Source organism: Bacillus rossius, chromosome 1 (genome assembly GCF_032445375.1).
Source record: "Bacillus rossius redtenbacheri isolate Brsri chromosome 1, Brsri_v3, whole genome shotgun sequence".
Taxonomy (NCBI): Eukaryota; Metazoa; Arthropoda; class Insecta; order Phasmatodea; family Bacillidae; genus Bacillus; species Bacillus rossius.
Window position 1 is genome coordinate 198755776 of NC_086330.1, and position 16893 is coordinate 198772668.

The 16893-nt window shown below is 35.0% G+C and overlaps 1 protein-coding gene across 7 annotated transcripts in view; it reads right to left on the reverse strand.

Annotated features, from left to right (window-relative positions):
• The window catches only part of LOC134527226 (ecotropic viral integration site 5 ortholog), a 950124-nt gene that overhangs the window by 420262 nt on the left and 512969 nt on the right, over window positions 1-16893 (reverse strand). For all 7 annotated transcript variants that reach the window (XM_063359715.1, XM_063359712.1, XM_063359717.1 and 4 more), the window contains exon 3: window positions 4507-4713. In XM_063359715.1, the coding sequence (XP_063215785.1) occupies window positions 4507-4661 (155 nt within the window). In that variant the 5' untranslated portion in view covers window positions 4662-4713. The remainder of the gene's footprint in view (window positions 1-4506; window positions 4714-16893) is intronic.

A 16893-nucleotide genomic window follows, 5' to 3' on the forward strand; every position in this document is an offset into this window, starting at 1 on the left:
TACTGGACTGCCCCCACTCCCTTGAAGCATCGGGAACGCACAATGATTCTGACAGTACAGATTCTGATTGAAAATATTGTTTACACCGAAATGTTGCCACAATGTAATTTATATTTTTGTTATTCACTGGGCAAAATATTTATTGAGGGGATGCTTCAGTGCTTATTTGTCTGCACAAAATTTTGCATTAACAACAAAATAATTTGACAAGTGTGGACTTCCTACAAACTTGGTTTTTCAGTTTGTGGTAGCTTTTTAATGTGTATTTGTGTATTTTTCAATTGTGTATATATTTTTTTCTATTCACTTACTAGTTTCTGTATTCCTTATCGTTTCTTGCTTCTTAACTATTTAAACACTGTAAATAGATCATCCAGTGATTATGTCAAATATACTTTATGCAATGTGTACAGTATTGAAAATATAAATATGCAAGTAAAAGTAATTTTTGCTGTTATCTGTTATTAAGTAACTTCTAAATAAGCAATTTTCAATATAAATTACAAATATTTAATATGCATACTATAGACTACAAATTATATGTATTGTTTTGTTATTTTAGCCTCTATAAGATGAACGGGCATTAAATAATTGATTTTAACACTAAATTCGTAATCAGCGACTTCGAAAACCCCTATAATGAAGTTTGTATGACATAACATCGGTTTTTGTATTTTTGACTACGTTTTCGGGCAAATCTCCCACTGTGCGCCGAGCCAAGTCCGCGTGCTCTTTCCGGGAAGAGGGAAAGACGAGCCAGACAGCGCGGAACCACTAGAGTGGCGGGTTACATTCAATATATTTTGGCATTCCAGGGGATACATTTCTCCCATAGAGGCTCACAACTTTGATACACTGAAAGTCACATTTTTTGTTATTTTAGATGAAAGTATATTCAGATATGTATTTCGTAATTGTATTTTTATATGTTTTACACAAATATTTTCGGATCTAGAAAAAATTAAAATTTTCTCATCTTCTGACTCAAGCACAGGAATAACATATTATTTTTAAAAAATTTAAAATACAGCACTCAATAGTATACATTATGAACTCCTAAATTACCAAAAATAAATAAATTACGTTGATCTGCTATTGAAATAATCTCTACAAGAAATGTCATATATTTTAACTTTGAGTGCCAGCTATGAGAAAACTATAAGTTATAGCGAAAATCGGTTTTGCACAGAAACATGTATGCATGAGGCCAACATAATGATAAATAATATGCTATAAATAATTTTGGGCCTAACACCCTTAAGCTCTCTCTTCGCGTAAACGACTTGCTACAATTACCACATCTTAACATATTGCGTAGTGAATTTTTAACACAGTCATTCTTCTCGTGTTGTCTACCATTCTTTCTCAAGAAAAATCCCATGCTGCAAAACTTACACCTGTATCCTTTCGATACAGCGGCAGACACTGAACAAGGATCCATATTAGTTACTGAGACTAATAGGAGATATTAACTAAGAGTTTTAAATTGGAAACATTACTTACATAGAATTGTTTTAATATTTCATCAGCGAGAGTTAAGTAATCTCATACAAAAGAACTTGTTGCAAGTTGTCCCGATTCCTGCCAAAAGATGTCGTCTCGTGTTGTGTTGAGGAAAAAAAATATTTATTTATTTTAAGTGGGATGCGGGATACTCACGATCGCAAAAGAAGAAAGGCTTCGCTAGACACCAAAGAGGAGGAAGTTCGTCTTTCATGATAGTTATTCCCTGCTGTCTCAAAGCATCTTATTTGACTGAGTAATGGATGTTATTTTTAAATTCCAACTGATTTAAATATTGTAAGTGCTGATTTAGTAAAAGTAATTCAGCAATTTATACAAAACTCTGAATAAAATTTCATGCCTCATTAATATTTTTTTTCATGCAGGAATTGATTACTCAGAAATATTCAGAAGCACTCGGAGAACATCAGCAGATGTCTAGCCAGGAATAATCAGGAGCACTCGGAGAGAACAATCAAAATATTGTCAGAAGTAATCTGTAGCACACAGAGAAAACTAACGCAAGTTTTCCTTAATATCAAAAAATCACAGAAAAAAGAAAATAATAACAATTAAAAATTAAAACAAAAAATGAGATCTAAGACAAAAAAAATCTGGCTTGTTCTAGAACTCTATCCTTGCACAAAAAAGGAGAAGTTCACAAGCTGGTAGAAGCTGTATCAAGTTAAATTTATAGCTAACTAGCTGCCCGACCCGGCTTCGCACGGCTATGCTAAAGGAAAAAAATCAACCCACATCTCCCATTTCCAGTAATGGTAAATAAAAAAAATTCAGTCAAAATTTATTACAATGCTGTATAATGTACCGGAGAGAAAATGAATTGCATCGATGGTTTCCCGACTCGTGCACGCAACGTAAAACTGATGTACCCGTACTTCGCTACGGCAGTCTACAGGCAGATCATTCTTGCGCCGCTCATTATACATGCCCCTCATTGTGAGTACGCCACTGCCGCGCGATGCCCGTTGCCATGGAGACGCAGAAGGCATGAACAATGCAAAATCCCGTTCTCATGCAAAGTACCCACTGTTGCCTGGTTTTAACTACCCATGAGATATAATTTTCGGAAAATGTCATCCTGCGTAACATAAGAAACATTACTGTGAAGTTTCAAGTCTGTAAAACATATAAACTTGAAAAAAAGGGCAATAAAACAACAAATTAAACACAGAGAGAGGAAAAAAAAACAATAGTTTAGGTTTGCGATTTAAAGTGATAAAAAGTATTTAAATATCAATTGAACTTTTATGAGGGTACTGATTGCTTCGTTGTTAATATCACACAGGTGTTTTTTACTTGTATGGGAAAACTAAGAATGATAAGGCATCTAGTGCGTGGCAACAATGTTAATAGGCAATAGGAAATAAACTTTTAGCGCCTGCGGCATTGTCAACACACACTTCGTACGTGTACTTCATGTTGTATCTAACCCCTTCCAACGCATTTGATTCTAAATTGGACTTTTAGTAAGGATCCCTAATGTTATTGATAAATGTACTATCCAACACTGAAAGAATTTTTGAAATCGGACCAGTGGTTCCTGAGATTAGCGCGTTCAAACAAACAAATAAACAAACAAACTCTTCAGCTTTATAATATTAGTATAGATAAACAATTACGAATTTCCAAGATGGTCTGCAATATGGCGGACACCCTGGCAATTAATTAATTACTGCACTCTAGCGGGTAAAAATTAAACTAACATTGTGGTAGCATATCCTAGCAGATGAAAACTAGATGGTGGCATCCAGCAGACAAAAGATGGCGGCCTCTAGTATACTAAAACAACATGGCGGACGTACCGTCATACTAACTGGAGATATATATAAGTACCTTGGCATTAGTGGTGGGAGGTCAGTCTGTAAGTAGCTTCCATGAAGGAACAATGACATTTTTATTTTGTCCTCACCAGGTTCGAACTGAAGACTCCATGATTAAAGTGCTTTTTAATAATAATTTATTAAAATTAGTTTTTTTTATAAATCATAAAAAATTTCAAAAAATTTTCTGATAATAATTACTGATTTTTTAATATGGTGGTCGTGATATAATCTAAGATTGTGAATTTTTTTATTAAAAACTTATTAATTATTTTTAAATTTAATATTTTCTCCGATTTCTTAGCATAAAAAATACGGATTTTCAAGATGGCGGTCGTGATGTCTTATCCAAGTTAGTTATATTTTTTTTTACTAAATATGTTTTTAAATTTTTATAAATTTAAAATATTTTCCTGTATTTCTAGTTTAATATTTGTGGATTTTCAATATGGCGGCCGTAACGAAAAGTGTATCTTTCCATAATCCAAGTTGGCGGGTTTAATGTAAGCAAGGATTTTTGAAATTTTAATTGAATTGTAATAAAGATTTTTAAATTTTTTTTATTAATAAGTTATAGATTTACTCTCGCCAAGAATCAAACCGAGGACCGATTTCGATTAAGTAACTAAACATTAAGCTGTTTTTATATTTTTTTTTTTTTTTTTCGGAGTTTTTATGGTCAATTATTAAATAATTTCAATTTTACGGTTAAGGGCAAAGGTCAAAGATACCCACAAGAGGCTTACTGGAGACTTGTAGATGCGGACTGTAAGCCTCTTTGCGGAATTTTGGTTCTTTCTAAGGCCAAAAAGTCTTTTGAGGTTTTTCGGTTTCAGAATTTTTTAATTTTTGAGGAATAAAAAGGGAAATTTTCTCTCAAAGCGGAAATATTTTTCTCGAAATAAGGAATTTCTTTATTTTTAACATTTATTTTCATTTTTAACTGGATATTTTAGCGTATTTTGGGTAAAATTAGGCAAATTTTGAAGGTCAAGGTCAAAGGTAGTATCCAATATGGCCGCCGTGACGTCAGAATCTAAGATGGCCGATCTCATCATCCATCCTCAACCTGAAGCGTGTTCCTGGACCGGCTATTATATACTACTAACATCTGTGAAATGTGTCGTAAGTGTTGGCGCAGAGCGAGACAGGCCGGAGGTACCTGTTGGCCTCCTCGAGCTTGGCGAGCAGCGCCAGCTCGCCGGGTGAGAGCGAGTTTTGGTCGCCGGAGATACGCGCCGAGGGGTCGGCGGGGCTGGCGGGGCTGGCGGGGCTGGCGGGGCTGGCGTTGGGGCTCAGGTCGCAGTGCTCCACCATGGCGGAGCTCAGGCCGGCGGCAGCTCGCGGGCCGAGCCCATCTCCCGGCGCCCTGCACACCACCAAGCCCACATTCCAACACTCAATCATATACCGAGTTATATGGTTAACATTCTAGGCAACAAACTTTATACCTAAGAAATATATATATTTTTTACAATATTATAAATACGCTAATCACTGACTCACTAACTCTGTAACGCTGTGCGTGCGCGCGGTGTTATGTGAGAAAAGGGAAATAAGGTTGGTAAAGGAGAGCAATGGATCAATGCTACCTTTTTAAACCCTCTTTTAGAATACATGATATGAGAAGCATTGCTTGACATGACCTTACATGCAATGAAATATAAAAAAATATATATTTTTTATTGTTCATTTGATCACATTGGCATCAGTATTTTCACACGGCCAACTGAATGTGGCTTTGTCACGATCAAGTGTTGCAAGTCAAGTGAATGTGTATATTGAATCGAATCCACAGCAAGTAAGATTATTGAATAACCAGAGACAATTAACACGCAATATCAATTTACAAGAGATTCTTCATTTTTTATACATGAAATGATAAAAAATTGATAAGAAATATATATCAGAAATAATTTTCACTGGCACAATATTAAAAGAAATTGTATTTAAAATCAAATTTTCGTGTATATTAAAGTTTTTGTAATATTATCATTTTTCAACGGGCGCCTTAGACGCCTGACAAGTAACTAGTTTTATACATTACTAGCTGCAATACCCGGCTTTGCCCGGGCTGAACACAGGGTGTAGTTTGTAATTGTCTTCTTAATTTGAATGTTAAGTGTGAAAATTAATTTATATCACTTTCAGATCCCGACAGACGTTGTTCTGCCAGTTTATAGTTATTTCCCTGGTCTGTATGTAATTTAGACTTTATAAAGCAATATAGAAAAAAGCTGAATAATAAGAGATTACTTATGTTGAAAAGATTCTATTATCTAGCTAATGATCGGCCTGCATTGCAATGCCGCATTCAGTTTTGTTTTGTAATAAGTTTGAAGTAGTTCCACATATACAAAACATCTATCCATCTCTCTATATAGCCTATATTTATCTCTATCTACATCCATATACATCTATGTATCTCTCTATCTCTATTTATCTTTTATTATATACATATATACTTACCACTATCTCTATATCTTCTATATATAGCTGTATACATCTATAGGTATATCTCTTTATCTAACACATTTCATTCTCTATACCTCGCTCTATCACAACTTATCTCTCCGTCTCTATCTCAATATATATATATATCACTCTATCTCTGTCTCTCTTTTAAACTTAAATAAATTGTGTCATGTGTGCGCACTTATACAACAAAAACAGACGAAGTGCCGATTGAAATAAACACATTTATTGAACCAATTCGTGCTCCAACTATTGAAAAATAGTTGTACCATCTCAGTAACCTTCATGGGTATGCGCATAACAAATCACCACAATTTCATCGCAATCGGATGAATGAATGGTATAGAAACGCATACGGCACAAACAAACGAAAATTAAAGACATGACAAACGCATTAAACGATGGTGCGTTTAAAATTCAAGGCAACTCTATCTATTGACGAAGTTAAGAACAAAACTGTTATTAGCGCCTTTATTTTGCTAGCCGCTGCGAGCTCCACTAAGCGGACTGGTCTCACCAAATAGAAAAATATTAATTTGCCAGACCTTACTATGTGTATGATCGTGTGTCAGACATAGAGAAATGACACTCACTCACTATTTGTATGTCTATGACCTATGATTTTTTTTTCTGTTATAAAATTAAATTATCACTTTTTCACTCCCTTAGGGATGGAATTTCATATTAATATGGGGTATTGTGTTAATCCAGGTTATAAGCTAGCCGTAGGCCAAATTTCATTCAAATCCATTTAGCAGTTTTTACGTGAAAGAGTAACAAACATCCATACATCCATACTTAAAAAATTTCGCGTTTATAATATTAGTAGGATTCCATCCCTAAGGGAGTGAAAAAGTGATAATTTCATTTCATAACAGAAAAAATCATAGGTCATAGACATACAAATAGTGAGTGAGTGTCATTTCTCTATGTCTGACACAAGATCATACACATAGTAAGGTCTGGTAAATTAACATTTTTCTCCTTGGTGAGACCAGTCCGCTTAGTGGAGCTCGCAGCGGCTAGCAAAATAAAGGCGCTAATAACAGTTTTGTTCTTAACTTCGTCAATAGATAGAGTTGCCTTGAATTTTAAACGCACCATCGTTTAATGCGTTTGTCATGTCTTTAATTTTCGTTTGTTTGTGCCGTATGCGTTTCTATACCATTCATTCATCCGATTGCGATGAAATTGTGGTGATTTGTTATGCGCATACCCATGAAGGTTACTGAGATGGTACAACTATTTTTCAATAGTTGGAGCACGAATTGGTTCAATAAATGTGTTTATTTCAATCGGCACTTCGTCTGTTTTTGTTGTATAAGTGCGCACACATGACACAATTTATTTAAGTATAAAAGAGAGACAGAGATAGAGTGATATATATATATAGTGAGATAGAGACGGAGAGATAAGTTGTGATAGAGCGAGGTATAGAGAATGAAATGTGTTAGATAAAGAGATATACCTATAGATGTATACAGCTATATATAGAAGATATAGAGATAGTGGGAAGTATATATGTAGATATAAAGAGATAAATAGAGATAGAGAGATACATAGATGTATATAGATGAAGATAGAGATAAATATAGGCTATATAGAGAGATGGATAGATGATTTGTATATGTGGAACTACTTTAAACATATTACAAAACAAAATTGAATGAGGCATTGCAATGCAGGCTGAGCATTAGCTAGATAATGGAATCTTTTCAACATTAGTAATCTCTTATTTTCAGCTTTTTTCTATATTGCTTTATAAAGTCTAAATTACATACAGACCAGGTAAATAACTATAAACTGGCAGAACGTCTGTCGGGATCTAAAAGTGATATAAATTAATTTTAATAATCCAAAATGTTGCTAGTAGATTGGCTGCATATTTTATTTGAAATTAAGCTCAGTAACCTAAAGTGTAAAAATATTCTTTGACATACTTTCCCCAACTACCCCACCCCCATCTTACCCTTTAAAAACACCCATTTACCCCCCCCCCCCCCCCCACACACACACACACACACACACACATATATATATATATATATATATATATATATATATATATATATATATATATATATATTTGAGCTTGGCCTACCGGCGGAGCTAGATTTTCAAGTTCATATTTCTTCTGGAACATATTTAGCAGGTTTACAGTAATTTTGAACGGATTTGATAATGTGACTACAGTCTCTGCGGGCGTAATCCCGTCTTACGGCATCCTCAACTACCTGGCTGGGACCAGAAATGGTGAATGGGCTGAATCTGCAGGCAAAAGCAGATGCGATTGAAATCTTTCTGGGGGTTCGACAGCCGAGCCCCGGTGTCTTGGTCCCAAAGGCCTCTCATAGTGAATAAGGACAAGGCTCACGGTAATGGTAAGGACTGAGAACTCGCTGGCGTGATCGTGGGCACCCGGGCCTAAAGGGCTGTAAACCGTCTGAGCTCTGCCCAGCGGTCGAGGGAGATACCGAGGCAACTCCGAGTCCCTACAGCTCCTTGGCACAGCCTAGGCGGTTAGTTCTAGCCATGGCACGTCCGGGCCTTAATCGACTGTAAACCCGCCGGGCCGAGGTACGGCGGGTTGGAGGATCATCCGAGGAGACGAGGTCGATCCAGGGGAGTGGCTCCGATACATGACTGGTCGGCTAGCTTTTGGCGAACATTCTATGCCCAATATAGACACTAAAGTTGGTAGTAGTCCGGGAAGGATCCGTGAAAGTGAAAGGATCCCCGTTGAGGTTTCCTCTAAGGTTCTGGATCTGATTGGGTAGGCCTCGCACTTGGGGCTACTGCTAAGAGGGCTGGGTAAACAAACCAAAAGGGGAAGCAATCCCCTAAACGATGTATGTGTCTAGTCTGAGGGAGTTGTAAACATTGTTTGACCTTCAACCCTATATTTTTTCCGACTATTTAAGCTATTGGTTGTAGTTATCAGAAATCCTTCCCAACCAAAGTTTCTGGTACTATTCTTAGGAGGTACAATAACTAGCTAATGCTAGTTAAAGTATGCGATATTTTTATTATAATGTTTTAGTGAACTATCTATTATTCAAAAACATTTTCCTAATTTTGACCCCATTGGTCCGATCTTGCACATTAACGAACTTGACCGATATTTCCCATTGCTGTATTTTATGTAACAGTACGGAAGTAATTTGTGCAAATTTATGGCAGTTGTCGTTTTCATAAAGTGATATTTATAAACGTTTGAATTTTCAGAAGGTGCTGCGGTTTAGAATCCATAAAACGATTAACTACTAAGACATTTGCCGGAAGTCGCACTTTGGTAACGAATTCAGTGGGTACTCCTAATGACATTAACACTATCTTAACATAAACTACATGCAGTGCGAGTAGCAAATATTTTGTTAAATGAATATTTCCATTTTCAAAGTGCAAATTATTTAAATTTAACCACAGAAAGGTTAAAAAGCTGTCGCTGTTAGGGGTAAAATATTAGGCACCATGAATATTTCAGTTAATCACTTCACAGTACACACAACTGCGGTACAACCCATTGGTTCCGCGGTCAGACGCTGGTAACGGACTGAATAAACAGAGTTCACATCATTCTCATAGCCTCATCACCCGGGGGCGAGTTTATTAGCTGCCCGGCAGCGACAACTTGTGGGCGTGAGAATGTAGTTCCACTAGTTCAGCAAATTTCCATTGGATGCACAAGGCGAGTGTACCTAGCTTTCTCGCTCACGGGAGGCATTGCAAAAAATTATTAAATCTCAAATTGCATTGTTTTTAATATTTTTAGTTATGTGTTATATAAAACTACATAAAACAATATTTTATAATAATTTCATAATATTTTTTATTGGTAGCGTACTTTAAATATCTACAATTTAAAACATAACGTTAAACAAAGCGAGTGGCCTGTGAAATTGTGGCCGTGATAACACTGAGTGCTGGAAAGAGGGTCGAGGGAAGCCTCACGCCTCAGGGGAAACCAGCTGGCAGCGGCCACTGTCCCGAGAGCCGCGCCGAGACACGAGCAAGCAGGAGACCCGCAGCTCGTCCGTTGCCACGACAACAGCCCGACGACCCTGGACAACCACAACATGCTTTGCTTCTAAGGGAGATTACACCCAACCATTTTACATTTTTTTACAGCTTTTTGCTATAGTTATAATTTTGATCTAAGAAGTACAAAAAAGGGGTTACTGTGCTAGACTTAAGGCTGGGGTGACGAGGTGCCAACCGCCATCTTAGATTCCCATGTCACTGTGGCTTCTTGGATGACCGAGACCTTCGACCTTGGCTACGGCGCCATCTATGATCCACCATATTGTTTTCTGCTATTTTAAATTCTAGAACTTTCTGAGTATTATGATGTCATCATCACAGCAATTTTCCCTATGATCGCCATCTTGGATTCGGGTTGCACTTTTCGTTATGGCCACCAACTTTAAAATATATAATTTCTATCAAAAATGTTGAGAGAATTTTTAAAATTTGTAAAAAAATTAAATGATGAATTTTTTTTAGCTATTTTGAAAACTGTCCGCCATATTTAAATCCGTAAATATCATCCAATTTTAATGGGAAATATTTAAAGTTTATAAACAATATAATCATTTAATAAAAAATGCAATTACATAATGGAGCTTGGACTCCTCGGTTCAAACCCAGAGAGGGCAAAATAAAAATGGCAACAGATCCTTCCTCCACAGAAGTCACCGGCAGACTGAACTCCCACCATTAATACCAATGTATATATTACATTAGCCAGGATTATGTAATGGCGGCCATCTTGTTTGGTTCTGATGGAGGCTGCCATATAGGATCCGACATTTTTTTTTGGTCTGCTAGGATGCACTGCCACCACATTAGTGTAATTTTTGCTCGCTAAAATGCAGAAATCATTTATTTTCAGGATGTCTACCATCTTGAAATTCGACCACCATCTCGGAAAACAGTAATTCTTAAGCTAGAAATTGGTAAAAAATTTCAAAAATTATTAAAAATTGACTGTTAGACATAATTACTGATTCGATCACCTTAGTTCTATTCTCAACCAGTGATAAGAGTAATTAAATATTTTTAAAAAATTAATTCTGTTTCCCAATACATTTCTTGGAGTTTATTTATCATTATCTCTACGAAAAAGGACTTAACACAAGATAGCTGTCGGACGAAATAATTATTTTGTTACTGTGCCTACCAAAGAAGTCGAATTTTTCTATGCATGGAATACCTTCTAACTATTTCATGTACGATGCTATATGCTATACGTAAAGGCCAAGTGTCTCCGAACTACGAGACCAATAATAACCTGCATAGAGTCTTGACTATTCAGTCAACAAAAGAACCCACAATACACACACAAATGTGACATGAACATGACATGCAATGACCACGCAATACACACACTCAAAACACAAAATAAACAAAATGACCATACAATACACACACTTGGCATACATTCACGAGAACTCAGTATTGTGTAGAAGTGATAGGTTCGAGAAATAAAAACACTACAAAATTACAAATAAAAAATTTAATACATATTTCTACTCCATTGCAACAATGGAATTACTAACATTTCTCGATGTAAACAGTCTTCTTAGAGCACGAAGTAAGTCCTTTACATGTCTTAACATGTCTTTGCAGTTTATCATGTCAATTAATTGGTACACCACATTTTTCACACAGACAAGAATTTTCGAATTTATTTAAAAGGATCGTGATATATTTAAGGTATTTTGCACTTGGATATTTGCTAATGCTTTGTCACAGAATTGACAGTTTGAAAAACCACATATGTGCTTTTTAAAATTACCATAGTGTATAAACTGACTACAACACCTGTTGCACTGGTATTTAATGCGTTCATAGTTATTATAATCGTGTTTTACATTATCACGAATTTTCAGGTTTTTGATGTCACAATATGTATAGTCGGGTGATGGAACACCGTCAGTTGCTGCTTGCTTTAGCCTTGTGGGGTGCTGTCATAACTTAGAAACACACAACTTAGAAACAAGTAACTTAGAATTTTCTAAGTTATGGCAGTTCTAAGTTATGTCTTTCTACGTTATGACGTTTCTAAGTTGTGTGGTTCTGCGTTGCGTGTTTATAAGTTGCGTGTTTCTAAGTTATGACAGTTCTAAGTTATGACAGTTCTAAGTTATGACAGTTATAAGTTGTGACAGTTCTAAGTTGTGTGTTTCTAAGTTGTGATAGTTCTAAGGTGTGACTTTCTACGTTACGACGTTTCTAAGTTGTGTGGTTCTGCGTTGCGTGCTTCTAAGTTACGTGTTTCTAAGCTATGACAGTTCTAAGTTGTGTGTTTCTAAGTTGTTATAGTTCTAAGTTGTAACATTCTACTTTATGAAGTTTCTAAGTTGTGTGGTTCTGCGTTAAGTGTTTCTAAGTTATGTGTTTCTAAGTTATGACAGTTCTAAGTTGTGTGTTTCTAAGTTATGATAGTTCTAAGTTATGATTTTCTACGTTATGACGTTTCTAAGTTGTGTGGATCTTGAATTGTTAACATTCGGTTGTGTGTTTGTGGCGAAGGTTTTCATAAGGTCTTTCATGCAGTCTCTACATAGTTCTCACTTTGCCCGCTAGATGGAGATGAATACCTAAACCATCTTTACCACGAGTGCTTTCTATTGGTTACTTTAAATACTACATTTTTATAAACTTTTTTTTATTAACTATGGCATTTACACACAGTACGTACGCACATTTAACAAAGAACATCTGTGAGAAATTAATTTTATGTATTATTAATTGAAGAATAGTAAAAAATGAGCTTATCTCCAATTGAATCACAAAGTTGAACTATGATATAAAAAAATAGCCTAAATTATTTGAAGCGCAATCAAACAAAAAATTACTTCAACTGAATTAAAAAATAAAGTTAACATCCAATTACCAATATGATGGAAATAACGGCCATTTAAATTAGCTAGTAATGCCTAACACTTGATGGGTAGTTTTGATTGCATGGATTTAAAAATGGGAACAATACGATGGGTTTATTCTTTGTAATAGTGAACACCAAATAACTCTTCGTATTTTTAAACTGCGTAATTAAAACAAATATTTTAAATTTATATGTTATTTAGTTTAACTGATAAAGCTCCGCTTTATTGGTCATTTGTAAAACGGAAAAATTAATTCACAGTCCAATGTTCAATAATAACGTTTGTTCGCTAAAGTATTACGTGTAATAAAATGCATTAATGACTACGGCTAGTAGACGTCTTATAGAAAATGCATAATCATTCATACAACACAGAAAGTTAGCCAATTAATTCACAGTGAAACATTTTTTTAAGTTTTAGTTATGTGCAATTCACAGTTATATAGTATTATTTTAGTTTAAAAATTGGTCTAATAAATACACACTTAGCAGACTTACGGGTCTATCTTTTGACAAAAGTTTGAAATCAACATATTTCATATGCTTTTTTTTTGTATATGTAAATTTTATTATTTACTGCAGGGCTTTATAATCATGCAATTTTAAAATATATACTTGATAGTTCAATGGTTTCATTACACGTTACAAGATATTACTACAACCATTTGTTATTTGTAAGTAATTCATTTAGAGTTTGTGTTGTAGGCCAATGGAAATGAGAAAAAAAATCTTAGCGACATAGTGTTGTACACTTCAAACGGATTGTCGAATAGAGTTTGAACGTGTATTGGATTATCAAGAAAACAATGCCCAAAACACGTACAAGGTTTATGAGTTACGTTTCGAAATTATATTTGATACTGCTGTAGCGACCAGCCATCCTATTTTATTTTAACTCAATAACGTTCATTGTTTAAGAGAGTCGTTATTTTAAGAACTAATTTTATAACCTTACATTAATTATACTGTTCTTGAGCTTACTTTTACTATCCATAATTTATTTGTGTTAACACTTAATAGGCCCCTACTTCAGAATTTTATTTTAAAACGATTTCTCTAGACTCATCAAAAATTAAAAACATTGTTTTAAATTTTATATGTAAAATTAGCCTGAAAACAAATTTAAGTATTTTTTTTTTCGTGACCATACAAAATATTGCCTTCTAGATATTTCTCGGTGGACTGATTCATACTGCTGTATTTTTTAAGTCTACTTGGCATTGGTTGACAAAATAATAAGTGTAACTTCTGCAGTCACAAACATTTTTTCGTTATTTTTGCCAGTTACAAAATTCCTTTAAATTAAATGAATAAAGAAAGTGGCATTTTAACAGATATATTCATGTTGAATATTTTAACATTAAAAGAGAACGTAATTACATAATATTTTCATGGACTAACAAATTTCTGAATTCTTGCAAGTAGTAAGGTCTGGCGAGTCGAAAACATAATTTAGAGTTGTTATTGTTGTTAAAGTTCGGTTCTTCCCGACTTTGACATATTACTTTGACAGAAAAATAACAGATCTTATAAAGTTCCATATCTCAGGTAGAATTTGATGCTTCGAGTGAAATTTGAATCCTTGATTCCAATTTTACCTAGAAACTGAAAGATACAAATAAAAAGAAAAATTTAAATAAATTACAAAAATTTTGAATTCTTATTTCATTCTCTTTTCTTCAGACAACTAATTATAAATATAACTTATATTAAGACATATATGAAACCAGTCACATGAAAATAATTATTAGTGTCAATTAGTCCAATTACGGTGTTTGAACCTCGGGAAGACCACAAAAAATCCACCGCTGTCTTTACACTTCCAAGCCCATTAGGTGACTGATCTCCTCCGCAGCAAACAGGAAGTCTTTGTGTTCAAATACTCTTTCTATTCTTTAACTTTTCAATCTCACTGAACATGTCATAAAAATATACAGAATGCTGGTAAATCTTCATACAATTAATAAAAAAATTAATGACAATTATTTTCAAATGATGAAATTCTTTCATAACTTTTAATGCAAATAATTATTTTTAGAAATGTTTGGCGACGTATGGTATAGGCCTATACATAAAGAGTCATTTAAAATATTTTAAGGTCTCAAAAAATGTCATTGTTTTCTTGTCCTATATTTAAGTGAATACAGAAATATACATTTAACAAAAAAAAAATCAGATTTAGTTGTTGCTTAAAGAAGGCAACACAAATGTCATGTAATGTAACATCATTAAAAAAAATTGCAAAAGTTCTAACCAAGAAGACGCATATTTTTGTTTGTACAAATCAATAATTTATAAACGCCTTATTTGTACATATAATTGGATTCTCTTACAACATACAAAAGTGCGTGCATTTTATTAGATTTAAAGGTGTAAAATGCACACGCCGTCCATTTCACACTTGTTTTATTCGTCATGACGGGTGAGCGCCACTTAATGTTTACAAATACAGTAGGCTTAGTTATTCTTTTATTGTATTGAATTAAACCTTACATATGTAAGAATATAATTCCTCTTTCGATAGACGTGATTTGAACTTTCTCGTTCGAAGCCTCCGATTTGATTTACTTCGCGGGCAAATTACTTTAAATGTTGTGAGTCACTCTGTGCTTAGTTTTCGTTTGGCGAAAACAAGGATTTGAAAATAACGGTTTGCGGTAATGTTATGTTCAGAAAACATTTGTATGAATAAATTGTATTTAAGTAAGAAGCCAAATCGAATTTTCTTTTATCAAATATCCGTCTGATAGATTTACCTTTCTTTTTGAGTAATTCTTCTTCAATATATTCATTTTTTAACGTGGATGCTTTGGTATCTGTATTTATTAATGGACGTAACTGACCTATTTTTAAGCATTGCCTTGTTTTTAAGTGGGTTCTTAAGCCAGTGATATAACGTTGACTGATTTTCAAAAATTGAGAACACATTAGGCCTTCAGACGTATTTAATTAATGCCATTTACCTTTAACATTACTGTCACCAAAATTCTTCTGATGTGGTTTTGAAAGAGCCAAACTTTACTAGTACCCGCAATTAAAAATAATAGATTAGGTTTTGTACATGAATTAATGTAATACACCTTACGTGAATAGCTAATAAAATTGCTCTAAAATGTTACCACAATTCAATGGGAATCTTGAATCAAGGCAAAGGCAGAAATTATTTAAATGAACGTAAACAAGAATATACTTTACTAACACGATGACGGATTGTTCGTAAAACCACCCATGTTTTTTGCGCGAGTCAAAGGCCAACTGGCTACTGAAACGGCGGCGCGGCTATGTCCGAGTGCATGCAAGATGCAGAGCGACGGCAACGTCGCGCTAAGCGATTCAAAGAGCGGCAAATTTGACTTGATTTTGCGCGATTTGTCAACAAATTCACGATGTGTATCCACAAGCCAGTGCGGGATCCCCCAGGCCTTCAGATGATGCTGGATCCCGCGGGATTGCGGGATTCCACTTAGCTGTATTGCAATCCCTAATCTCAGTGCCTTGCTCCTGTCAAGCTTATACGCCTATAGCGTCACAGTCTTTCATTGACATGTACCTTATTAAGTAATGCGACTGTAGTCTCGTCTTTATTTGCTGTCAGCCACGCACACGGAGCTCAGAAGGGAGACGCTAGCCATCAGTGTGTACCTAACTACGTTTTGCTAACTAATCAAACCATCTTTCTTTACAATAAATGTATTTTAAAGTTTCTCTACTTTTAAGAGCAATGCATATATTTTAAACCCTGTTTTGCTATGCATTTTTTTTATCAATTCTGTCTATTACAATAATAAATTAGTGTTTTTCTGTCTGTCTTTCGCGTTGCTCGGAGACGTTAATTTTTTACATAGATTCTTCTGGAAGAGAGGAAAGGGAAGGGGGTCGATTTCCCCTTCAAATAAATATTATCAGAATTTAATAAAGTTTCCTTTATTTCGTGTTAAACGATCTTTACGTCATTATATACACCTCCACAACGCGACAAATCCCGTGTTTCATAAATTGTAAAACTATTATTTTAAACAGGGGGTCTACCATTTGTCCGAGTGTCCACTTCTCCGAATGACCACTTGTCCGAGCTCCTTTTGTTCGAAGGACCACTTGTCCGAGTGACCACTTGTCCGAGCGGCCAACTCTCCGAGCTCTGAGGGGCGGATGGTGTCTCCCACCCGCGCGACCTTGCTCCGCCCT